The sequence below is a fragment of the Larus michahellis genome, chromosome 1 (assembly GCF_964199755.1).
Source record: "Larus michahellis chromosome 1, bLarMic1.1, whole genome shotgun sequence".
NCBI classification, from domain to species: Eukaryota; Metazoa; Chordata; class Aves; order Charadriiformes; family Laridae; genus Larus; species Larus michahellis.
This window is the reverse complement of record NC_133896.1, coordinates 1,211,025-1,237,386: the sequence shown is the minus strand read 5'-3', so window position 1 is coordinate 1,237,386 and position 26,362 is coordinate 1,211,025. Positions and strand designations below refer to the sequence as shown.

The 26,362-nt window shown below is 67.3% G+C and overlaps 3 protein-coding genes across 3 annotated transcripts in view; 1 reads left to right on the top strand and 2 right to left on the bottom strand.

Moving 5' to 3' along the window:
- LOC141738011 (filamin-C-like) overlaps positions 1-26,362 on the top strand; it is a 236,211-nt gene that overhangs the window by 24,133 nt on the left and 185,716 nt on the right. The window lies entirely within an intron of this gene.
- On the bottom strand, positions 1,203-2,562 carry LEP (leptin). Its single transcript, XM_074572598.1, has 2 exons — positions 2,419-2,562; positions 1,203-1,565 (listed from the first exon to the last, which is right to left on the bottom strand). Exons 1-2 carry the CDS (start codon positions 2,560-2,562, stop codon positions 1,203-1,205), a joined length of 507 nt encoding a protein of 168 aa, XP_074428699.1.
- SND1 (staphylococcal nuclease and tudor domain containing 1) overlaps positions 25,496-26,362 on the bottom strand; it is a 145,615-nt gene continuing 144,748 nt past the window's right edge. Inside the window, exon 24 of the mRNA XM_074573113.1 lies at positions 25,496-25,913. Within this exon, the coding sequence (XP_074429214.1) occupies positions 25,848-25,913 (66 nt within the window). The 3' untranslated portion in view covers positions 25,496-25,847. The remainder of the gene's footprint in view (positions 25,914-26,362) is intronic.

Sequence of the window (26,362 nt, the reverse complement as noted above, 5' to 3'; positions counted from 1 at the left end):
CAAGCCCATAATAATAATAATAATAATAATAATAATAATAGCAATAACAATGGTAATAAATAATAATAAAAGGAATGATAGGAATAATAGGAATAATAACAGGAATAGTGATAATATCAGCAATAATAATAACAATAAAAATAATAAAACTAATAACAATATCGTCACTATATCAATAAAAATAACAAAAATTAATAATAATAATAATAATAATAATAATAATAATAATAATAATAATAATAATAATAATAATAATAATAATAATAATAATAGAAGAAAAAGGGGGAATTTGGGGTCTGGAGTTGTCCCTGTGTCGCTCTGGCCCCGGGCCGGGGGGGGGGGGGGGGGGGACGGACACGACACTCAACCCCGTGTGTGTCACCCCCCCCTAGGCCGGGTGTCACCTGAGTGTCCCCTGGTTGTCCCCGAGGTGCCCCCAGGGTGTCCCCTGAGTGTCCCCTGGGTGACCCGGGGTGTCACCAGTGTGTCCCTGAGTGTCCCGGGGTGTCCCCTGGGTATCCCCGGGTGTCCCTGGTTGTCCCCGAGGTGTCCCCTGGGTGTCCCTGAGGTGTCCCCTGGGTGTCCCTGAGGTGTACCCGGGGAGTCGCCGGGGTGTCCCGGTGTGTCCCGGGGTGTCTCGGGGTGTTCCTCGGTGTCCCTGGCGTGTCCCCGGCGTGTCCCTGGAGTGTCTCGGGGTGTCCTCTGGGTGCCCCCCAGGTGTCCCTGGGTGACCCGTGGTCTCCTGTGGTGTCGCCGGGGTGTCCCTGGTTGTCGCCGGGTGTCCCCTGGGTGTTCCTGAGTATCCCCGGGTGCCCCGAGGTGACGCCGGGGGATCCCTGGGTGTCCCGAAGTGTCCCCTGGCTGTCCCCGGGTGTCCCGAGGTGCCCCTGGATGTCCCGGGGTCTCCCGCGGTGTCGACGGGGTGTCCCCTGGTTGTCGCCGGGTGCCCCATGGGTGTCGCCGGGGTGTCCCCGGCTGTCCCCTGGGTGTCCCGACGTGTCCCTGGGTGTGCCGGGGTGTCCGCGGGATGTCGCCGGGAAGTCCCGGGGTGTCCCCTGGGTGTCGCCGGGTGTCCCCAGGGTCTCCCGCGGTGTCGCCGGGGTGTCCCTTGGTTGTCGCTGGGTGTCCCGGGGCGTCCTTGGGGTGCCCCCTGAGGTGTCCCCGCGGTGTCCCTGGGTGTCCCCGGCCGTCCCCGGTGTCCCCTAGCAGGCGGGGTGCCCGTCGAGGCGCCGGGCGATGCCGTCGAGGCAGAGGCGGAGGCGGGCGAGGGCCAGGCCGGCGGCGGTGTGGGGGGCTTCGGCCAGGGGCGGGGGCAGGGCGAGGGGGGGCGGCGAGGGGGGGGCGCGGGGGGGCTCGCAGCCCAGCTGGGCGGCCATGGCGGCCAGCAGGCTGCGCAGGTTCTCCGTGTCGTTGGCGACCTGGGCCAGAGGCGGGTGGCCCGCGGCCAGCGCCCCCAGCAGGCGCTGGAAGAGGAGGAGGCGCTGGGCCATGGCCCCCAGCCCCTCCGGGGCCGCCCCCCCCGGGATGGCCTCCAGCCCGCTGATCTGCGGGCCCAGGGGGAAGAGCTGCGGGGCGGGGGGGGGGGGAGACAAAAGAAGGGGGGGGGGGGCGTTAGGGCATGGCACCCCCCCTGCTGCTCCCTCCATGGGGACCCCCCCCTCTGGGACACAGCATCCCCGTCCCCCCCCAGTATCCCCCCCGGGAACCCCCCCATCTGGGGCACAGAGCCCCCCCCCCCCAGCCATGGGTGACCTTCCCTGGGACCCCCGTCTCTGGGACATAGGGTCCCCCACCCAGTATCCCCCCCCGGGGACCCCCCCCCCAGCTGGGGCACAGAGACACCCCCCCCACCCCATCAAGCCATGGGTGACCCTCCCTGGGGACACCCCCCCCCGGGAAACCCCCAAATGTGGGGCACAGAGACACCCCCCCCCCCCCCCCCGCATCAAGCCATGGGTGACCCCCCCCGCCCTGGGACACAGGGTCCCCCACCCAGCCCTGGGCATCCCCTGGAGCACAGAGCCCCCCCCAGCCATGGATAACCCTCCCTGGGTCCCCCCCTTGTCCCCCCCCACCAGGAAACCCCCCAGATCTGGGGCACAGAGCCCCCACCCCCACCCCCTTCCCCCTCCATGTAGGGGACAACCCCTGCCCGGTGTCCCTCCCTGGGGCGGGGGGACGGGCACCCCCAATCTGCACCGCAGACCCCCCCCCACCCCATACTCTGTGCCCCCCCCCACCCCGGGGCCACCCTTGGGCACAGGACCCCCCCTCCCCAAACCCCCTCCCTTGGGTGACAGGGGAAACCGCTGCACCCTGGGTGGGTGGGTGTCCCTGGGGGGGAGGGGGGTGACACCCCCCCTCGACCCCCTCCTCCCCGACCCCCCCCCCCCCCGACCCCCCAGTGGCGGGGCTCGCCTGCAGCTGCTGGATGCGGGCGCTGAGGGTGCGGGTGAGGGTGCGGGTGTCCCCCCGCACCTTCTCCAGCCGCGCGGGGCGGCCGGTGGCCAGCGGCACCCACAGCCACAGGACACCCCAGAGGGACACGCCGGGCCACCTCATCCTCAGGGGTCTGCGAAGGGCGGGGGGGGGCGGGTCAGGGCACCCGCCCCCCCCCCAAAAAATACCCCCCCCCAGACCCAGAGGGGACGGGCAGGATGCTCTGACCCCCTCGTTGGGGACAAGTGCCATCCCCCTCCCAGTGTCCTCCCGCGGTGGGGTGTCACAGGGAGGGGACTCCCTGCTAAGATGGGGGTCCCCAAGGCATGTGACGCCCCCCACCGCCCCGAGATGTGAGCAGGGTGTGGTGACATGCCCAGGGACACGGGGGGAAACAGGGGTGGTGGCACGGGGATGGCAGTGACATGCCCAGGGACACAGGGGGAAGCGCATCGGTGGCAGGGGGATGGCAGTGACATGCCCAGGGACACAGGGGAAGCGGTGGCAGTGGCACAGGGATGGCAGTGGCATGCCCAGGGACACGGGGGAAGAGGTGGCAGTGGCAGGGGGATGGCAGTGACATGCCCAGGGACACGGGGGAAGAGGTGGCGGTGGCAGGGGGATGGCAGTGACATGCCCAGGGACACGGGGGAAGAGGTGGCAGTGGCACACGGATGGCAGTGACATGCTTGGGGACACAGGGGGAAGCGGTGGCAGTGGCACAGGGATGGCGGTGACATGCCCAGGGACACGGGGGAGGTGGCATTGGTGGCACGGCGATGGCAGTGACATGCCTGGGGGTAGGTGGGAAGTGGCGGCGGTGGCAGGGGGTGACATGCTCGGGGACATCCAGAGCCGGGTCCTTGTCACCGTGCCACCGTGTCCCCACCGGCACGTGCCAGCGCGGCCGTGCCCTGTCACCTTCCCGGACGTGACCTTTCACAAGCGTCACCCCGCTGTCACCGGGGCTGTGGCCACGCCGGGCTGTCACCCCAACCTTGGTGACAACGTGGCCGTGGGGACGCTGCCCTGACTGGGGCGGGTGGGGGGGGACACGGACACACGGGTGGGCAGGACGGGGCGCGGGCAGCGGAGGGACTCCGGGGTGGCACTTGTCCCTGTCACCCGCTGCCTGGGGATGGGGACGGGGGGGACACGGGGATGGGGGGGAGCACGGGGGCAGGAGGGACACGGGGACAGGGACGGGGGGGTGACATGGGGACACTGGTACTCACCGGAGACTCGCACCCGCTCCTGAGCCTGGAAAGAGAGAGACGGTGACAGGGAGGGGGGGGACATGGGGACCTCCGCCAGGACACCCTCCTCCCCCCCCCCGGTGTCACCACCCCCGGAGTGTCCCTGGGGTGAGGGTGTCCCCGGGATGGAGGTGTCCCATGGCGGGGGTGTCCCCTGGTGGGGGTGTCCCCGGGATGGGGGTGTCTCCTGGTGGGGGTGTCCCAGGAGAGTGGGGGTCCCTGGGGGAGGGTGTCCCTGGGGAAGGGGGGGGTGTCCCTGGTGGGGGTGTCCCTGAGATAGGACATTCCCAAAGAAAGGGTGTCCCCACGGTGGGGGTGTCCCGGGAGAAGGGGGGTCCCGTGGGGGGGTGTCCCAGGACGGGGGTGTCCCGTGACGGGGGTGTCCCATGATGGGGGTGTCCCAGGAGAATGGGGGTCCCAGGATGGGGGTGTCCCATGAAAATGGGGGTCCCGGTACGGGGGTGTCCCAGGAGAGGGGGTGTCCTAGGAAGGGGGTGTCCCGGGATGGGGGTGTCCTGGGTTGGGGGTGTCCCTGGGAAGGGGTGTCCCCGGAGAGGGGGTGTCCCTGGGGAGGGGGTGTCCCGGGAGAGGGGGTGTCCCAGGAGAATGGGGGGGGGGCGGTCCTCGGGGAGGGTGTCCCTGGGGAAGGGGTGTCCCATGGCGGGGGTGTTCCCGGATGGGGGTGTCCTAGGAGAAGGGGTGTCCTAGGAAAGGGGTGTCCCATGAAAATGGGGGTCCCGGTGTGGGGGTGTCCCTGGGGAGGGGGGGTCCCGGTGCGGGGGTGTCCCAGGATAATGGAGGTCCCTGGGGCAGGGGTGTCTCAGGACAGGGGTGTCCCATGGAGGGGGGGGGGGGTGTCCCAGGACAATGGGGGTCCCTGGGGCGGGGGTGTCCCCCGGCGGGGGTGTCCCGGTGCGGGGGTGTCCCAGGACAATGGGGGTCCCTGGGGCGGGGGTGTCCCCCGGCGGGGGTGTCCCGGTGCGGGGGTGTCCCAGGACAATGGGGGTCCCTGGGGCGGGGGTGTCCCGGCGCGGGGGGGGGTGTCCCGGTGCGGGGGGGGGGTGTCCCTCTCACCTGGCCGCCGGTGGGTGCGGTGTCGCCGCGTCCCGTCCCGGTGGCTCCATCCCCCCTTATAGCGGAGGGGCCGTTGCACAACGGCGCGCCCGCCCCCGCCCGCCGCTCCCCGCCCGCCCCCCCCCGGCCGCCGCTGGCCCCGCTCCCGTGTCCCCGTGTCCCCTGTCCCCATCTCCCACTGTCCCCCTGTCCCCTTGTCCCTCTGCCCCTATGTCGCTCTGTCCCCCCATCCTGCTGTCCCGATGTCCCCATGTCTCCCTGTCCCCCTGTCCCACTGTCCCCATGTCCCCATGTCCCCATGTCTCCATGTCCCACTGTCCCCATGTCCACCTATCCCCATGTCTCCATGTCCCCATGTCCCACTGTCCCCATGTCCCCCTATCCCCATGTCTCCATGTCCCCCTGTCCCACTGTCCCCATGTCCCCCTGTCCCCCTGTCCCCATGTCCCCCTATCCCCATGTCTCCATGTCCCCCTGTCCCCCTGTCCCCATGTCCCCCTATCCCCATGTCTCCATGTCCCCCTGTCCCCATGTCCCCATGTCCCCCTATCCCCATGTCTCCATGTCCCCCTGTCCCCCTGTCCCCATGTCCCCCTATCCCCATGTCTCCATGTGCCCCTGTCCCACTGTCCCCATGTCCCCATGTCCCCCTGTCCCCATGTCCCCATGTCCCCCTATCCCCATGTCCCCACGTCCCCCTGTTCCCATGTCCCCCGGTTCCCCTGTCCCTCTGCCCCTGTGTCCCTCTGTCCCCCTGTCCCCCTGTCCCCATGTCCCCATGTCTCCCTATCCCCATGTGCCCATGTCCCCCTGTCCCTCTGCCCCTATGTCCCTCTGTCCCCCCGTCCTGCTGTCCCCATATCCCGACATCCCCATGTCCCCCTGTCCTGCTGTCCCAATGTCCCCCTGTCCTGCTGTCCCAATGTCCTGATGTCCCGCTGTCCTCCTGTCCCCCTGTCCCTCCATCCCTCTGTCCTCCTGTCCCCCTATGCCCCTGTCCCCATGTCCCCCTGTCCCTCCATCCATCTGTCCCCCTGTTTCCCTGTCCTTCTGTCCCTCTGTCCCTCTGCCCTGCTGTCTCTCTGCCTCTATGTCCCCTTGTCCCCCCTGTCCCTCTGCCCCTATGTCGCTCTGTCCCCTGTCCCTCTGTCCCCCCATCCCAGTGTCCCCCTGTCCTTCTGTCCCCTGTCCCTCTGTCCATCTGACCTGGCTCCTGCCACCCGCATCCCTGGGGATGCCCCAAGCAGGGACCCCCCCCCCCGGGACACAGTGAGCACAGGGGGGGACACAGGGGACACTGAGCACGGAGCAGGGCCCTGGGGACAGACGGAGCTCGGGGGGGTCCCAGGGCCAGGGGGTCCCGAGGGGACACCGGGGACGAGCTGCTGGGGGGGGGGGTGGGGGGGGCACAGCCCCGGGCACACGGGGGGGCACAGCCCCGGGCACACACGGCAACACGGCTGTGCAGAGGGGGCCTGCCCCACAGCCTGCCCCACGGCTGGCCGCACAGCCTGCCCCACGGCCTGCCCCACAGCCTGCCCCATGGCCTGCCCCACGGCCTGCCCCACAGCTGCTCAGAGAGCCCGCCCCACAGCCTGCCCCACGTCTGGGCCCACGGCCTGCCCCACGGCCTGCCCCACAGCCTGCCCCACGAAGCATCATTCCCCTGGGTGCATACGTGCACCCGCCCATGTTGGGGGGGGGGGGGGGGTGGGGGTGGGGGGGGTGACACATCGTCCCCCGCCAGCGCCGTGCGCACACGCACACACACACACGGGGACACACACGGAGCGGGGGGTGCCCCCCCCCCCCCCCCCGCCCCCCCGGGTCCCTCCTGAAACGCCCCTTGTTCAACCCAAGCTGGGGAGGGGGGGGGCGGAGGGGAGGGGAGGGGGGCAGAGAGGCTGGGGATACCCCTCTCCCCCCCCCACCAGGGTTTTGCGGGGTGGCCCCCCCCGAGGTGCGGGGGTGCCCGGGCAGCGGCTGCAGGCAGCGACACGCACACGCATGTGCACACGTGGGCAGCCTGCGTGCGGCCGCGCACACACGCACACGCACACGCGGGGCTGGGTGCTGCACCCGGGGGGGGCGGGGGGGGGGGGGGCACACCGTGGGGGGGGGGGTGGGGGGGGTGGGGAGAAGCTTGGGGTCACCCCCAGGGAGGTGGCACTGGCACCCCCCACCCCCACCCCGGGCACACACATCTGCATGCCACACACACACCCCCCTGGGTGTCCCCCCACACACATCTGGGCACATAAATCTGGGGGGACGCACATCTGGGATGCCCCCCCTACACACACATCTGGGTGTGTGTCCCCCCCTCCCATCTGGGTGTCCCCCTCCCATCTGGGTGTCCCCCCCCCATCTGGACACACACATCTGGGGGCACCCACATCTGGATGCCCCCCCCCCCCCCATCTGAGTGTGTCCCCCCCCACATCTGGGTGCCTCCCCACACATCTGGGCACACACATCTGGGGGCACCCACATCTGGATCCCCCCCACATCTGGGTGTCCCCCCACACCTGGACACACACACATATCTCTATGCCCCCCCCCCACCCCCCACCCCCACCCCTGGGCGCACACATCTGGGAGCATCCACATCTGGATGCCCCCCTACACGTACATCTGCGTGCCCCCCCCCCCCCCCACCTCCGCACACACATCTGGGAGAACCCACATCTGGATGCCCCCCTACACACACATCTGGACACCCCCACAACACCCGGGCACGCACATCTGGGGTCATACACACATCTGGATGCCCCCCCTACACAAACATCTGGGCGTCCCCCCCCCACATCTGGGCGCACACAGACCTGGGCAGACGCACATCTGGGCACACGCAGGTCCTGCCCTATGCACATCTGGGCACACACATCTGGGGACACAATCACATCTGGGTGCCCCCCCACACCTGGGCACACACATCTGGGGGCACACACATCTGGATACCCCCCTGCACACACGTCTGGACACGCGCGGCTCTGGCCCTATGCACATCTGGGCATGCACAGCTGGGCACATGCACATCTGGACACACACAACTGGGACCGCACACATGTGGGCACAGGCACAGCCGGGGACACACACCCCTGGGGACGCACATCTGGGTGTAGGCACAGCGGGACACGCACAACTGGATAGAGGCACATCTGGGGACACACAGCTGGGGACACACATCTGGACTGAGACACAGCCGGGCAGACACACATGCCCCCAACCTCGGGGACGCACATCTGGACAGAGGTGACTCTGGACACACACGTGGACTGAGACACACCCGGGTGCTCAGTAACACACCTGGGGACGCACCCCTGGACACGGGCACATCTGGGCACGTGCACATCTGGCTATCGGCGCACCTGGGCACAGGCACCTGGGCACGGGCACATCTGGATGCACACTCACACCCAAGGATGCACATCTGGGCACACGCACAGCTGGATGTAGGCGTACCTGGTTGTGCACACACCTGGGGATGCACATCTGGACAGGAGCACATCTGGACAGTCACAACTGGACGGAGACATACCTGAATGGGCACACACACCTGGGGACGCACATCTGGGGAGACACACACACCTGGTGGTGCACATCTGGACATAAGCACATCTGGACCGTCACATCTGGACAGAGACATACCCGAGTGGGGACACACACCTGGGGACGCACATCTGGACGTAAGTACACCTGGACGGACACACACATCAGGACAGTGGCACATCTGGGCACACGCGCACACATCTGGGTACACACAACGCACATCTGGAGCCACGCCTGTGTCCCTAAATGTCCCCAGAGGCGCTGGGCTGGTGGCAGCGGGCAGTGCCACCCCCCTGAGCCCCCCAGGGGGTGTCCGTCTGTCACCACGATGGGGACAGGCCGGACACAGGGGTCCCACGGTGCCACGAGTGTCCCCTCCCGGGGGGCAGCCACCCCAGCGTTGGACACCCCATGTCCCCGGTGCCTTGGGGACCCCGCGACGGTGCTCCCCAGGGCCAGGTGTCCCCACGGCAGATGCCACCGTGGGCCGCGGTTGTCCCCGAGAGGGCGGGGGACAGGAATGGCACTGCGTGGGCCGTGGCGGCTCATGGCGGGTCCCATCCTGCTCCGCAGCCGGCCCGGCCTCGGAAAACGCCCGCGGGGCTGGAGTCATCGGCAGCGGGAGGGGACGGTCCCCTGGGTGTGACCACAGCGGGCACCCAGCCACCGGCCGGGCCTGCCCCGGCCACCACCCGTGAGTCACGGCCACCCCCAGGCGGTGCCAGCCATGCCCGGGCAGGACACGGCAGGAGGAGACGGGAACGGGATGGAATGGGATGGGGATGGGATGGGAAGAGGATGGGGATGGGATGGGATGAGGACAGGGATGGGGATGGGGATGGGATGGAATGGGTAGGAAGAGATGGGATGGGATGGGATGGGATGGGATGGGATGGGATGGGATGGGATGGGATGGGATGGGTAAGAAGGGATGGGATGGCACGAGGATGGGATGGGATGGGGATGGGAATGGGATTGGTTGGGGATGAGGATGGGGATGGGGATAGGATGAGACAAGGTGGGATGGGATGGCATGGGATGGGATGGGAAGGGGATGGGGATGGGATGGGAAGGGGATGGGCATAGGATGGGATGGGATGAGGACAGGGATGGGGATGAGATTGGTTGGGGAGGGGATGGGGATGGGTAGGAAGGGATGGGATGGGATGGGATGGGGATGGGAATGGGATTGGTTGGGGACGAGGATGGGGATGGGGAGAGGATGAGACAAGATGGGATGGGGTGGGATGGGATGGCATGGGATGGGATGGGAAGGGGATGGGGATGGGATGGGATGGGAAGGGGATGGGCATAGGATGGGATGGGATGAGGACAGGGATGGGGATGAGATTGGTTGGGGATGGGATGGGGATGGGTAGGAAGAGATGGGATGGGATGGGATGGGATGGGATGGGGATGGGGATGGGGATGAGGATGGGATGAGGATGTGGATAGGATAGGAAGGAGATGGGATGGGAATGGAATTGGTTGAGGATGGGGGTGGGAAGGAATGGGCATGGGAATGGAGATGGAATGGAACGGGTAGGAAGGGATGTGATGGGATGGGGATGGGAATGGGATTGGTTGGGGATGGGGATGGAATGAGATGGGAAGGGGATGGGTTGGATGGGATGGAATGGGAAGGGATTGGATGGGATGGGGATTGGATGTGCTGTGCTGGGATCGGCTGGGATGGGGACAGGATAGTGGATGGAATGGGATGGGGTGAGGATTGGATTGGCTGGGATCAGCTGGGATGGGCATGGAACGTGCGATGGTGTGGGGAGGGGATGGGATGGTGATCGGATGCAATGGTGATGGAGACTGGCATGGGAAGGGATAGAAATGTGACGGTGATGGGATTGGGATGGGATGAGACGGTGTTGGGATGGGGATGAGATGGGAAGGGATGAGAAGGGGATGAGGACGGGGATGGGATGAGATAGGATGAGGATTGGATGGGATGGGGATGGGATTGGGATGGGATTTGATGGGGATGGAGATGGGATGAGATGGTGTTGGGATGGGGATGGGATGGGATGGGATGGGATGGGGTGGGGATGGGATGGGATGGGGATGGGGATGGGATGGGATGAGGTTCGGATGGGAATGGGACGGGATGGGATGGGGATGGGATGGAGTGGAAGTCGGGATCGTGTGGGGGCAAGGACAGCGACTGGGATAGTGTGGGAATCGCCAGGGAACGGGGGTGGGGTGGGTCGAGGACAGGGATGGAGGTGGGGGGGCTATCCATGGGGTGGGAATGGGGACCAGGATGGGGGATGAAGCGGGGGGGGCCCTGGGGCCACTCCCTCCACGCACCCCAGCCCCCCCTCAGCAAGGGGGGTCCCCCAGAGCCTGGTCCCCCCCCGGACCAGGACCGGGGCCGGATTCATCCCAGGGCAGGGACTCTGGGGACCCGGGGGGGGAGCATGCCGGGAGCCAGCAAACCCCATCCCTGGGGATGCTCCGGGTGCCCCCGCTGTGTCCCCGTGTCCCCCCCGTCCCGTCCCCCCCCCACCCCCCCCATTCCCGGTTATTTTTGGTGCGGAGAAGTCCCGGCTGATTCATGGAGTTTCCGAGGCGGCGGGAAGGCCAGCGGCCCCACGGGAGCCCGTGGCCAGCCCGGATTAGCACCCACATTCCTGCGGTCGGGAATGCCGCCGTCACCCCGCCTGACACCGGCCTGGCCACGGGGTCCCCGCGGGCAGGGGGACGCGGGGACACGGACGGGGACACGGGGACAGGGTGCCGTTCCCTGTCGCGAAGCCAGGGATGGTGACAAGGGACAGAGCCCACCCAGGGGGATTAGGGGTCATGGGGGGGTCCCCTGGGGGTCCCTCTGTGCCCTGGGAGGGTGCTGGAGGCTGGTTTGTGTCCCCAGATGTCCCCAGGTGTCCCCAGGGATGCTGGAGCCCCCTGACAGGCTGGGTCCCATCTGGGGGTCAGGGGGGGACACAGTCGTGGGGGTACCCTAAGGGTCTCTCTGCACCCTGGGGGGTGCTGGGTGCAGCGGGCTGGGGGCTGGCTGCTGTCCCCTGGTGTCCCCAGGTGTCCTCAGGTGTCCCCGGGGACGCTGGAGGCCCCAGACCCACTGGGTCCCACCCGAGGGTCAGCCAGGGACAGAGTCGGGGGGGGGTCCCCTAAGAAGGGGACCCTGGGGGGGTGCTGGGGGGCTGGCTTCTGTCCCCAGGTGTCCCCAGGGATGCTGGAGCCCCCAGACCGGCAGGGGCTTGGTGGGGACACAGGAGGGGACACAGCCGTGGTGGCACGGGGGGAGCGGGGCTTTTTTGGGGGGTGGGGAGGAGCATCCCCGCAGCATCAGCCACCGGCGGGTGACACGACCAGGACCCCGGGGGACGCGACTGTGGGCAGAGGGTGGCCGATGTCACCGACGTGCGTCAACGGAGCGCAGGGTGTGCCACAGCACCCCCCAACTGAGCCTGTGGCCCCCCCCGGGGTGGCCAGGAGGGGGGTCGGGGTGGCCAGCCGGGTGTCAGGGAGGTTCCCCGGGCTCGTGTCCCCGCGGCGGGGCTGTCACCGTGCCGGGTTGTCCCCGCGGGCCGGGCTGGGCAAACATTGACACAGCCCTTCCAGGAAAGGGCCGCGGCGTCACCGGCTGCCGGGCAGCCGCTGGCAGGGCCACCGTCCCCCGCCGACGCCGAGCGGGGACCCCCCAGCCAGCACGGCCGCCCGGCCGCCGTCACCGTGCCCTCGGTCACCCTCACCCCCCCCCAGCCCGCATCGCTCACGTCCCCGAGTCCCTGCCCCCTCCCCTGCTGGCACCTCTCCCGCTCGTGTCCCCAAGCCCTGTCCCCAAGCCCTGTCCCCCCCAGCCACCATTGCGTGTGTCCCCAAGCCCTGTCACCCTCAGCCACCACCTCCCATGTCCCCAATTTCTGTCCCCAAGTCCTGTCATCCTCAACCAGCACCTTTCACGTCCCCAAGCCCTGTCCCCCCCAGCCACCATTGCCCATGTCCCCAAGCCCTGTCCCCAAGCCCTGTCCCCCTCAGCCAGCACCTCTCATGTCCCCAAGCCCTGTCCCCAAGCCCTGTCACCCTCAGCCAGCACCTTTCATGTCCCCAAGCCCTGTCCCCCCCAGCCACCATTGCCCATGTCCCCAAGCCCTGTCCCCAAGCCCTATTCTCCCCCAGCCAGCATCGCTCGTGTCCCCAAGCCCTGTCCTCAACCCCTGTCCCCCCCAGCCACCACCACCCATGTCCCCAAGCCCTGTCCTGCCCATGTCCCCAAGCCCTGTCCCCAAGCCCTGTCTGCCCCAGCCACCACTGCCCATGTCCCCAAGCCCTGTCCCCAAGCCCTATTCTCCCCCAGCCACCATTGCGCGTGTCCCCAAGCCCTGTCTGCCCCAGCCAGCATCGCTCGTGTCCCCAAACCCTGTCCCCCATCAGCCAGCATCGCCCCCGCTCATGTCCCCAGTCCCCACTGTGTCCCCATCTGGGCCACCCACCCCAGTCATTGGGTGCCACCGCGGGGGGGACGGGGCTGTGGGGTCTTTACTCTGCTCGGGGGTGGTGTCCCAGCCCCGGAGCTGGCCTTTGCCATGGGGGACAAGTGTCCCCTCTGCCGCCCTGTGCCACCAGCCCAGTGACACACCAGCCAGCCCTGGTAACCGGGGACGCGATGGGCACCCGAACTGGGAGCACTGGGAACTTGGGTGCTGTGCTCACTGGGAGCCCGGCCACGGATCCGGGCAATTAATAATCGCAATTAGAGGGTGACACCGGGGCGAGCGCCATCCCTGGGCAGGGGACAGGACGATCGATGCCGGTGACATCCCCCCAGCACGCAGCAGTGCCGCCCCGCCGCAATTTGGGAATTAAGCTGTAATTTGGTAGGTGACGGCGGCGGGACATGGGGGACGAGCCGGCTCCGCTTGGGGACACGGCTGGGAATGGCAGGAGGTGACAAGGGGACGAGGGGGGGGATGCTGCGGGGGAGCTGACAGGAGTCCGGAGAGGTGACAGCAGTGGCTTTGTCCTTGTCCCCTGGCAGGGAGGGGGGTGACTCCAGCGTAGGTGGCCACCAGGTTGGCCAGGCAGGAGGTACAAGGTGGGGGGGTGTGTGCACCCATGGAGGCGGGTGGGGGGGTGTCACGGATCTCCCTGTGCACCCCCCCGAGCGCACACGGGGAGGCCAAAGCGCCCCGGGAGGTGGCCATGCCACACGGTGGGGTGGCCACCGTCCCTCCCCGGTGGCAGCGAGTCGCCGGAGGTGGCAGGTCCCCGGGGGGCTCATGGCCGGGGCACCCCCCCCATCCTGCCAGCGCCACGTGGTGCTGGGGTCCCCTCCGGAAAGGGGACAGGAGGAAGGACCCCCCCCCCCTCCCCAGTAGGTCCCAGCTGGTTGTCCCCATCCAGAGGAGTGCTGTCACCCCAGGGTGACGTGCGGCCACTGTGGGGGGGGTGCCCCAAGGGTGCTGTGACCCCCCCCAAGTGTGTGTCGTCCCCCCCCCGCTCTGGGAAGGGGACCCCCTTCCCCAGCCAAGGGGAGGGAAGCAGCCCCTCACCCCATGGCACCACCTCGGTGTCCCCCACGCAGCCCCGGTGTCACCCCCCCGGTGACAATGACGGGGGGGGTCCCAGCCACGCAGGGGAGCGGGGTGGCTTTGTGCACGACCCCCCCCCCCCCCCCCCGCCCCCAGTTTCTGCACCTCCTCCGTGCCCGCTGTCCCCTCTGTCCCCAGCCTGCCCCCAGGGCTGGGCTCTCTGGGGGTCCCCCCCCGCCCCTGGTGGCCCCGCAGACCCCCCCCCCCTTGTCCCCCCGCCCCCACTTACCTGGGTGGCGGGTCCCCGCTGCCAGGGTCCCTTGCGGATACTTTTTGGGGTAAGGGCTTCCTGACGGCTGGCGGGAGGAACAGCAAGCCCAGACCGCAAAAAGACCCGAGAGGGACAGGGACGGTGACACCCGCGGCAGCAGGAGGTGACAAGGAGGGACGATGGGGACGTGGCCCCCCCCCCGCCAGGGTGTGGGGTGCCCGATGCTGCGCAGGGACCCCGGGGACGGGGCCGGCAGTGGGACACGGTCCCCGCACCCCCAGGTCCCCGCCAGCCTCAGGCTGTCCCCTGCGCTGGGGGTGGCAGTGGCCGGTGTCACTTGTGTCACCAGCGCGGGGCACGCTGTCACATGTCACCCCCCCCCCCCCCCGCGTGAGCCCCGTGTGTGTACCCATGGGAGGTGGGTGATGGGACTCCGGTCCCTTGGTGTCCCTTGTGCCCAGAGCTGGGACACCTGGGTCCTCAGGTGACGTTGGTACTGCCGGAGCCCCGCAAACCATGGGGACACAGGTCAGACCGAGGGGACCTGGCACAGGTGATGGGGATGTCACACAGAGTGATGGGGATGTCACACAGAGTGATGGGGACATGGGACACAGTGATGGGGACGTGGCACAGAGTGATGGGGACATGGGACGCAGTGATGGGGACATGGGACATAGTGATAGGAACACGGCACACAATGATGGGGACGTGGGACGCAGTGATGGGGACATGGGAGAGAGCGACGGGGACGTGGGACAGAGCAATGGGGATGTGTCACAGAGCAATGGGGACATGGCACAGAGTGATGGGGACGTGGGACACAGTGATGGGGATGTGGGACACAGTGATAGGGACATGGCACAGAGGAATGGGATGTGGGACACAGTGATGGGACACAGGAAAGAGCAACGTGGGCACGGCACAGGGTGATGGGGATGTGGCACGGAGTGACGGGGACGTGGGACACAGTGATAGAGACATGGGACACAGTGATAGGGACATGGGACACAGTGATGTGGACATGGAATGGAGTGATGGGACATAGGACACAGTGATGGGGATGTGGGACAGAGTGATGGGGACATGGGACACGATGGGGACGTGGGACAGAGTGATGGGGACATGGAATGGAGTGATGGGACACAGGACACGGTGATGGGGACATGGGACACAGTGATGGGGACATGGGACACAGCGATGGGGACACGGGAAGGGACGATGGGGACCTGGCACAGAGCAACGGGACACGGGACACAGTGACGGGGACATGGCACAGCCCTACAGGGACAGGTCACGGAGCGATGGGGACACACGTGACCCAGCCCGACGTGGCCGTGGCACGGCCGGAGGAGCCAGCGCGGCCGGACCGCGGGCAGGAGCCGGCCCTGCCTGCACCGCGTGGTCCCTGCCCGCGGCGGGGACGGGCAGTGTCCCCGGGTGGGGACAGGGACGGGCAGGGCCAACTCTCCGACGGGCAAACGCCGCGCCCGGGTGGAACCGCGGGAGCTGCCTGGAACGGTCCTTCAGCGCCGTATGGATGCTGCTGGCCAGCGGTGACATCCTCGGTGGCATCGGTGGCATCAGTGACATCTGTGGCATCAGTGGCATTGGTGGCATCGGTGGTGGCCCGAATTTCCGCGCCTGTAGCCGTATCCATGGTGCCGGCAGCAGGACGAGGCCGTGGCTCCGGGGCCGGGCGGTGTCGGTCCCTCCGGGCTCCGTTTGGCGCCTGGGAGAGACGTCGGAGGTTCTCAGGGTGCCGGCGGCGTGGGTGTCCCCGAGGGTGGCACGGCAGGAGCCCCACCTGCTCGGGAGACCCGGCGGCAGCACCGGCGCTGCCACCCACTGCCAGCCAGGGCACGGGGCTGCCCCAAAGCCGGGGACAGCCGGGGAAATCGGGGAATCGGGAATCGGCAACCCCGCTCCTCCCCGGGTGTCACGCTCAGCCCCAGCTGAGATGGCACCGTCCCCTGCCAGCACCCCTTCTCCAGCCCATGGTCATCTCCATCCCATGGACCCTCCCCATCCCATGTCCCCATCTCCACCCCACGTCCCCGTCTCCATCCCATGGACCATCTCCATCCCATCTCCCCATCTCCATCCCATCTCCCCATCTACATCCCATAGACCACCTCCATCCCATCTCCCCATCTCCACCCCATAGACCATCTCCATCCCATCTCCCCATCTCCAGCCCACGTCCCCATCTCCACCCCATAGACCATCTCCATCCCATCTCCCCATCTCCAGCCCACGTCCCCATCTCCACCCCATAGACCATCTCCATCCCATCTCCCCATCTCCACCCCATGGACCACCTCCATCCCATGTCCCTGTCTCCATCCCACAGCCCCCTCTCCGTCCTGCAGCCACATCTCCATCCCACCATCATCTGCACCCCACAGCCCCGTCACCATCCTATGGCCCTGTCTCCATTCCGCAGCCCCGTCTCCATCCCACCATTGTCTCCATCCTACAGCCCCTTCTCCACCCCATGGCCCCGTCTCCATCCCACCACCATTGCCATCCCACACCCCCATTTCCATCCCATGAGCTGTCTCCATCCTATGGTCCCTTCTCCATCCCACATCCCCGTCTCCATCCTGCATCCCCATGTCCACCCCATGTCCCCGTCTCCATCCCACCATCATCTTCTTCCCGTGGTCCCATCTCCATCCTGCAGCCCCATCTCCATCCCACCATCATCTCCATCCCGCAGCCCGGACAAGCAGGATGAGAGGGGAGGTGACACTTAGCAAGGAAGGTGACACTTCACAGGCTGTGCCACCCCATCCCCATGTCCCCCTTCACAGTGGAGCCGGGGTGGGTGACGCTCCGTCATGGAGCTGTGGTGCCACCCCATCCCTGATGGATTTGCCGCAGGGGTCCGGAGCTGGGACACTGCCAGGTTCTGTCCCCATCACTGTGGGACGTGGAGAAGCCACCGCTCCCCGGTCACCCCCTGCTCCTGGCTGTCCCCAGGGCCACCACCAGCAGCTCCTGTGGGGAGACGCTTCCCACCTGGGTTTGGGGGGACGGAGGGGATGGAGGAGACAGAAGGGACGGAGGGGATGGAGGGGACGGAGGGGATGGAAGGGACAGAGGGGATGGAAAGGATGGAGGGGGTGGAAGGGATGGAGGGTTCGGAGGCGATGGAGTGTTTGGAGGGGACAGAGGGGACAGAGGGGATGGAGGGGATGGAGAGGATGGTAGGGATGGAGGGGACGGAAGGGACAGAGGGGATGGAAAGGATGGAGGGTTCGGAGGGGATGGAGGGGATGGAAGGGACGGATGGGACGGAGGGGACAGAGGGGACAGAAGGGATGGAAGGGACAGAGGGGATGGAGAGGATGATAGTGACAGAGGGGATGGAGGGGACGGAGGGGACAGAGGGGATGGAAGGGACGGAAGGGACGGAGGGGACGGAGGGGATGGAAGGGATGGAGGGGATGGAAGGGATGGAGGGGACGGAGGGGATGGAGGGGACGGAGGGGATGGAGGGGACAGCAGGGATGGAGGGGACGGAGGGGATGGAGGGGACAGCGGGGATGGAAGGGACAGAGGGGACGGAGGGTTCAGAGGGGACGGCGGGGATGGAAGGGACAGAGGGGACAGAGGGGATGGAGGGGACGGAGGGGACAGAGGGGACGGTGGGGACGGCGGGGATGGAGGGGATGAAGGCGACGTCACTGCGGTGGTGGCAAGCTGGGGATGGCTCTGGCACCCGTGGCCACCCTGTGCGCCCCCCCCACCCCGTCCTCACTGGACCCCCAGCCCCGAGGAACACCCATGGCGGGGGTGTGTGTGGGGGGGGGGTGCGTGCAGGGCCGCGTGCCGGGCACAGAACTTTCTAGATGCCCGCGAGGCTCCGAGACCAGTTTTTGGGCCCACTGACACCCCCCCGTGTCCCCACCACAGCTCAGCCGGTGAGTGTCCCCCCCCGGGGATGGCTACACAGAGCTGTGGACCCCCCCCAACCCCCAGGACAGAGGGGACCAGGGTGGGGGGCACCGCGGGCAGTGGGGTGCGGGGAGCGGGGTGCAGGCAGGTGGGGGGGGGGACAGGGGGCAGGGAGGGGACACCGAGGGTGGCGCAGGGGGGTCCCCATGCCAGGGGGGTGGTGGGGGGGGGCGGTTGGCCCCACTGTGGGATGCGCAGGGGGTTGTGCGGAGATCTGGGGTGCTGGGGGGGGGAGGAATGGGTGGCCCCGGTGCATGGCAGGGCCGGGGGGGGGGGTGACACTGGGGGTCCTGGTGTGGGGAAGGGGGATATGGGCGTCCCAGGGTGCTGGGGGGGGGGAGAGTATGGGGGGCTGCGGGGGGGGGGGCCCGTGGTGCGGTGGGGGGGGGAGAGGGGGACTATGGTCATGCCGGGGTGCTGGGGGGGGGGGTCTGGGGTTACGGGGGTCCCGGGGTGCTATGGGGGGGGAACTGGGGGTACGGGGGGCTGCGGGTGGGGGGGCACGGGAAGCTGCGGGGGCACGGGGGTCCTGGGGTGCTACGGGGGGGGTGTGTGTGGGATGGGGGCACGGGGGGCTGCGGGGGGGGGGTCCTGAGGACACGGTGGGGGCGGGGTGCTGCGGGGGGGTCCCGGGGTGCTGGGGGGTTGGGGTGGGGAAACGGGGGTCCCGGGGTGCTGCGGGAGGGGGGGTGCGGGCAAAGGGGTCCCGTGGCTCTGGGGGGGTCCCGGGTGCTCGTGATTCCTGGGTCTCCGTGACGGGGTCCGGGGGGGGCCCTCCCCATGTACGATGCGCGGGGGGGGGCCGGGGGGGGGGTGCGGCGTTGTTGGGGGGGAGGTCGGGCATCCCCAGGCGCGCTGCGGGGTGGGGGGGGGGAAGCCCCGTGGGCGGAGCGGGGGGGGGGAGACACGGGGGGATCCCGGAGCCCCCCCCCCCCACCTCCTCCCCCCCCGGCCCCTCGGTCCTACCTGCGGCTGCCGCGCTGCGCCGGGGGCGGGGGGGTCGGGGGGGGTCGGGGGGGGTGTCGGGGGTGCAGGGTGGGGGGGGGGGGGTTGGGGGGGGGGTGTTGGGGGGGGGGGCCCGCCGCGCGGCGGCGCGAGCCCTGGCGGCGGCGAGTGACCCGCATTGACGTCACTGCGTCATCAGGGTTCCCCTGGAAACACGCGAGAGCTAAAAATAGCCACGGCGGGGGGGGGGGCTATGGAGGAAAAGTGGGGGGGGGGATGGAGCGGCCCCCACCCCGCCCCCGCCGTCTGCCGCTATTTTGGGGACAAAGGGATAAAAATAGCCACGCGCCACGGGGGACACCGCCACGAGGGGACAGACACAGCCCCCCCCCCGGGTGACACCGCCACCCCCCTCCTGGGAACGCTGCCACCCCCCCCGAGGGGGACACCGCCACCCCCCCACGGGGCGGGGGACACCGCCAAGGGGAGACGGACCCCCCCCCCCACGGGGGGACACAGCCACCGCGCCCCCCAGCCCCTGGACATCCCCATCTTGTCACCCCGCGTCCCCCCAGGGGGGTGACACCCGCCCCTGGGCCTGTGCCGGGGGGTGACCGGGGGACAGCAGGACACCAGGACACAGGGACACAGGGACATGGGGACATGGGGACACCGGGACATGGGGACACTGGGACAGCGGGACGTGGGGACAATGGGACACTGGGACACGGGGATACAGGGACATCGGGTCATCAGGACATCGGGACACCGGGACTTCGGGACACCGTGACATGGGGACATCGGGACACCGTGACACCAGGACACAGGGACATGGGGACATGGGGACATCAGGACATCAGAACACAGAGACACCGGGACAGCAGGACAGCGGGACATGGGCACAGCGGGACAAGGGGACACTGGGGACACCAGGACAGTAGGTCATCTGGGACACCAGGACATGGGGACACAGGGACATGGGGACACCGGCACATGGGGACACCGGGGCCCGGCGCTGGCCCTGCGCGGGCACCGCGCGCGGCAGCGGAAGCCACCCGAGCCCCGCCCACTCGGGCCACGCCCGCTGTGACCCCGCCCACACCGGGACACGCCCCCGCCCCGCCCCGGGCCGGTGATGGGGGACACCGAGGGGACGGGGACACACGGGGACACTCACGCCTTCGGCTCCAGTCTGGGTTGTACCGGGACGGGGCTGTACTGGGATGGAGCTGTGCTGGGAAGGGGCTGTACTGGGATGGGGCTGTACTGGGAAGGGGCTGTACTGGGACTGGACAGTACTGGGACAGGGTTGTGCTGGAACGGGGCTGTACTGGGACTGGACTGTACTGGGACGGGACTGTACTGGGACAGGGTTGTGCTGGGATGGGGCTGTACTGGGACTGGACTGTACTGGTATGGGGCTGTACTGGGACTGGGCTGTACTAGGATGGAGCTGTACTGGGATGGGGCTGTACTGAGTTGGGGCTGTACTGGGATGGAGCTGTACTGGGATGGGGCTGTACTGGGAAGGGGTTGTATTAGGATGGGGCTGTACTGGGATGGGGCTGTACTGAGTTGGGGCTGTACTGGGATGGAGCTGTACTGGGATGGGGCTGTACTGGGATGGGGCTGTACTGGGATGGGGCTGTATTAGGATGGGGCTGTGCTGGGATGGGGCTGTACTGGGACTGGACTGTATTGGTATGGGGCTGTACTGGGATGGGGCTGTACTGGGATGGAGCTGTACTGGGATGGGGCTGTACTGGGATGGGGCTGTACTGGGAAGGGGTTGTATTAGGATGGGGCTGTACTGGTATGGGGCTGTACTGGGATGGAGCTGTACTGGGATGGGGCTGTACTGGGAAGGGGTTGTATTAGGATGGGGCTGTACTGGGATGGGGCTGTGCTGGGAAGGGGCTGTACTGGGATGGGGCTGTACTGGGAAGGGGCTGTACTGGGACTGGACAGTACTGGGACAGGGTTGTGCTGGAACGGGGCTGTACTGGGACTGGACTGTACTGGGACGGGACTGTACTGGGACAGGGTTGTGCTGGGATGGGGCTGTACTGGGACTGGACTGTACTGGTATGGGGCTGTACTGGGACTGGGCTGTACTAGGATGGAGCTGTACTGGGATGGGGCTGTACTGAGTTGGGGCTGTACTGGGATGGAGCTGTACTGGGATGGGGCTGTACTGGGATGGGGCTGTACTGGGAAGGGGTTGTATTAGGATGGGGCTGTACTGGGATGGGGCTGTACTGGGATGGAGCTGTACTGGGATGGGGCTGTACTGGGAAGGGGTTGTATTAGGATGGGGCTGTGCTGGGATGGGGCTGTACTGGGACTGGACTGTACTGGTATGGGGCTGTACTGGGATGGAGCTGTACTGGGATGGGGCTGTACTGGGATGGGGCTGTACTGGGAAGGGGTTGTATTAGGATGGGGCTGTACTGGGACGGGGCTGTACTGGGATGGGGCTGTACTGGGACAGAGCTGTACTGGGACGGGGCTGTACTGGGACGGGGCAGTTCAGCCCAGTACAGCCCAGCACTGCCCAGCGCGGCCCCGTTTGTCCCTGTCCCACCCAGTACAGCCTGGCACGGCCCCAGCACATCTCGGTACCACCCAGCCCAGTGCGTCCCAGTACCACCCAGTGCAGCCCAGCATCACTCAGCACAGCCAGCATGGTCCCCTGCCATGGAGGGCTCTGGTGTCCCCTGGCTGGTGACACTGGGGACATTGGGGACACACGGTCCCCTGCCACAGAGGGCTCTGGTGTCCCCTGGCTGGTGACACTGGGGACGTTGGGGACACACAGTTCCCTGCCATGGAGGGCTCTGGTGTCCCCTGGCTGGTGACACTGGGGACGTTGGGGACACACGGTTCCCTGCCACAGAGGGCTCTGGTGTCCCCTGGCTGGTGGCACTGGGGACGTTGGGGACACACGGTTCCCTGGCATGGAGGGCTCTGGTGTCCACTGGCTGGTGGCATTGAGGACACTGGGGACACACGGTCCTCAGCCATGGAGGGCTCTGGTGTCCCCTGCCCGGTGACACTGGGGATGTTGTCACCAGCCAAAGGGTGGTGGCTCCTCACCCAGGAGCTTGGGGACACTGAGGGCCCCAAGGGACAGGTCCTGGTCCCCTGGCTGGGTCACCCCGGGGGGTCCCAGCACCTCCGTGTGATGGGAGGGGGCTGAGAGCCGGGTCCCTGCCACCCCCTGTGATCTCCCCAGTGTCACCCGTGGTGGCCGCAGCCCCAGCTCGTCACCTGGGTATTAATTAGCAGCCGCTGTGACGAGCCCGGCTTGTTCCCGGCCCCAATGAGGGGTTCAAGGTCAAGCAGCAGAGGGAAAACTGGGAAGAGCGAGGAAAAGCCACTGGCCAAGTGGCCCTGATGGGCTGCGGGGGGATCACTGCATGCACTCAACCATCCCCACAACCCCAGGGACCCTCAGGGACCCCCCCTCCAGGGACCCACCAAAGACCTGGGGATGGTCCCAGAGACCCCTTCCAGGGACACCCAAGTGCCCTGCAGAGACCCCCAGGGCCACCATGGGATGACCTCAGGGACACTCAAGGACCCCCAAGCGCCCCCCCAGGACCTCCAGTTACACCCCAGAGACCTCCAGGAACCCACCAGGAACCCCCTGAAACATCCAGGGACCCACCAAAGATCACCAGGAACCCCCCCGAGATATAGTCAGAGACCTTCAGTGACGGCCCCCCCTCCAGGGACCCACCAAAGACCCAGGGGGGGTCCCAGAGACCCCTTCCAAGGACACCCAAGTGTCCTGCAAAGACCCCCAGGGCCACCGTGAGATGACCTCAGAGACACTCAAGGACCCCCAGGAGACCCTTGGGACCTCCAGTTACACCCCAGAGACCTCCAGGGACCCTCAGGGACCCTCCCTCCAGGGACCCACCAAACGCCCAGGGGTGGTCCCAGAGACTCCTTCAAGGGACACCCAAGTGCCCTGCGGAGACCCCCAGGGCCACTCAGAGACCCTCAAGGATCCCAAGAGACCCTTGGGACCTCCGGTTACACCCCAGAGACCTCCAGGGACCCACCAAAGGCCACCAGGAACCCCCCCGACATATAGTCAGAGACCTCCAGTGACCCTCTGCGACCTCCTCCTCCAGAGACCCACCAAAGACCCCCAGGAACCCCCCCAGATACAGTCAGAGACCTCCAGCGACCCAGTAAAGACCCCCAGGAACCCCTCAGTTACACCCAAGACCTCCAGAGACCCACCAAGACCCCCAGGAACCCCCCCAGATACACCACAGAGACCTATCAAACACCCCCAGGAACTCCCCCAAGATATAGTCAGAGATCTCCAGGGACCCACCAAAGACCCCCAGGAACCCCCCAGTGACACCCCAGAGACCTGTCCCCGGGGTCCCCCCTACCCGGGGGTGGGCTGTGAAGCACCTCGATGCCATGGTGATGGACTCTGGAGCTCACGGGGGGTGGGGGGGTGGGGGGCGCAGCAGCCACCCACGTCCCAGGACATCCCCCCCAACCTATGCTGCCTCCCCCCGCCCCCCCACCCCCCCTGCCCCGGCCTCTTCCTTTAATTACAATCGTTTGCTGGTGTTAATTATTGGAAGCTGGCCACACAGCGCTCGGCTGTAATTGTGTTCCAAGTCAATTAGCGCGGCCCTATAATTAGCTCCCCGGGAGCACGGTGGCCAGCGGGGGTGGGGAAGGGGAGGGGGCGGCTCACCGACCCCCCCCCCCCCCCCCCCCCCCCCCCCCCCCCCAATGTCCATGGGAGTAGGGTGGGGAGGGCAGGGGTGCAGCCCCCCCACGGGACCTCACCACACGGGAGGCCCTTGGGACTCTTCTGGGGGTGCTGTCACCCCCCACCCCTCAGGTTGGGGGGGGTGGGGTTGGGGTGCAGGGTTGGGGTGGGGTGAGGGTTGAGGATGGGGCCCAGGATTGGTGCCAGGGGTTGAGGTTCAGGGTTGGGGTCCAGGGTTGGGGCTTGGGGCCAGGGGACACATTTGGGACCTGGGATTGAGGTCCATGGTTGGGACTTGGGGCCAGGGGACACATTTGGGACCTGGGGTTAAGGTCCATGGTTGGGACTTGGGGCCAGGGGACACGTCTGGGACCTGGGGTTGAGGTCCACGGTTGGGACTTGGGGCCAGGGGACACATTTGGGACCTGGGGTTGAGGTCCACGGTTGGGACTTGGGGCCAGGGGACACATTTGGGACCTGGGGTTGAGGTCCACGGTTGGGACTTGGGGCCAGGGGACACGTCTGGGACCTGGGGTTGAGGTCCGTGGTTGGGACTTGGGGCCAGGGGACATGTCTGGGACCTGGGGTTGAGGTCCGTGGTTGGGACTTGGGGCCAGGGGACACGTCTGGGACCTGGGGTTGAGGTCCATGGTTGGCAGCTGGGGCCAGGGGACACATTTGGGACCTGGGGTTGAGGTCCATGATTGGGACTTGGGGCCAGGGGACACATCTGGGACCTGGGGTTGAGGTCCATGGTTGGCAGCTGGGGCCAGGGGACACATTTAGGACCTGAGGTTGAGGTCCATGATTGGGACTTGGGATTGGAGGTTCATGGTTGGGGCTTGAGGTTGGGGTCCAGGGTTAATGACCACGTTTGGGACATAGGGCGGAGGTCCACCACTGGGACCCAGGATTGGGGTCCAGGTTTGGGGCTCAGGGTTGAGGGTCAGGTTTGGGACGTGCTGTTGGGGTCCATGGTTGGGACCTGGGGTTGAGGCCCAGGTCTAGGGGCCATGTTTGGTGCCCACTGTTGAGGTCCAGATTTGGGACCTGGGGTTGGGGTTCCATGGTTGGGAGCCAAGGTTGGGGTCCAGGGTTAATGACCACGTTTGGGACCCAGGGTGGAGGCCCGCCATTGGGACACAGGGTAGAGGTCCAGGTTTGGGACCTGGGGTTGGGGTCCAGGCTTAATGACCACATTTGGGACCCAAGGTGGATGACCACCACTGGGACCCAGGTTTGGGGTCCAGATTTGGGACCCGGGGTTCAGGTCCATGGGTGGGACCTGGGGTTGGAGGTCCACAGTTGGGAGCCAAGGTTGGGGTCCAGGGTTAACGACCACGTTGGGACCCAGGGTGGAGGCCCACCATTGGGATCCAGGACTGGGGTCCAGGTTTGGGTCCCAGGGTTGAGGTCCATGGGTGGGATCCGGGGTTGGGGGTCCCAGTTTGGGACCTGGGGCCCCATCTCCCCTCACCCACCCTCCCTCCAGGCACCTCCTCCACCCCCTGGCCGGCGCTCAGGGCTCCCTGGGGCAGGACGAGCCCCCCCCCCGCCCAAATCCTGGGATGGGGTCGGGGCTCCAGCCCCCCCCATGGAGGACCCCCCCTTTCCCAGCCCTGTCCCAGCCTTGGGGTGCAGTTTTGGTCCTTGGGGATGAGGTGAACCTTGGCGGGGGTGGGGGGGGGGTGACACCAGCATGGTGGGGACCCCCCCCCCGGGCAGGGAAAGGCCACGGCGCGACGCTTGACTACTTTTATTGGGCCTCCGAAGCTTTAAATACAGGCCGGGGCGCGGGGGGGAGGACGGCGCTGGCTGCGGACAGGATCGAGGGGGACAAATTCAGCTGTCGGTCGGACCAAGGCCGGGGGGGGGGACACACCGGAGTCGCCCCCCAACTCCGGCATCCCCGGGGCATGGAGCTGCGGGCCCCCCCCTCTTCCTCGGCTGCCCCGGGGGGACGGGATGGGATGAGGCAGGGGGGTGGGGGGGGGGAAGAGGGCAAGAGGTCGGTGTGGTGGCGGCGGTGGAGGCGCGGGGGCCCCCCGAAGCATCATCATCATCATCTTCATCGTCATCATCACGGTCATCCCTTAGCGGCTGTAGCCGAACTCGTCCGCGTCGTCGGCGCGGAAATCGCCGTAGCGCCAGAGGTTCAGCTGCGAGAGAGCGCACGGGATGGGGCCGCGGCCAGCAGCGCCCCGGCGATGGCGGGGGGGGGGGGGCCACATCCAGCATCTCCCCGGTGATGGGGGGGGGGACACACACACACATCTAGCATCACCCCAGAGATGGGGGGGGACCCACATCCAGCATCACCCCAGGGATACGGGGGTACCACATCCAGCATCACCTCAGAGATGGGGGTACCACATCCTGCACCTCCCTAGAAATGGGGGGGGGGGACACGACACATCCAGCATCACCCCAGAGCTGGGGGGGGGGGGGGGGGGGGGCACATCCAGCATCACCCCAGGGATAACGGGGTACCACATCCCACATCTCCCCAGAGATGGGGGGGGCCCACATCAACCATCACCCCAGGGATAATGGAGTGCCACATCCAGCATCACCCTGGAGATTGGGGGGGGGCCACATCCTGCATCTC

What these genes read in the sequence shown, in the direction of transcription:
- LEP (XM_074572598.1), bottom strand. Translation starts at nt 2,562, where the DNA reads ATGAGGTGGCCCGGCGTGTCCCTCTGGGGTGTCCTGTGGCTGTGGGTG. An exon ending in CCCGCATCCAGCAGCTGCAG is followed by an intron (nt 1,566 to 2,418) that starts GCGAGCCCCGCC and finishes CCCGCCCCGCAG; the next exon opens with CTCTTCCCCCTGGGCCCGCA.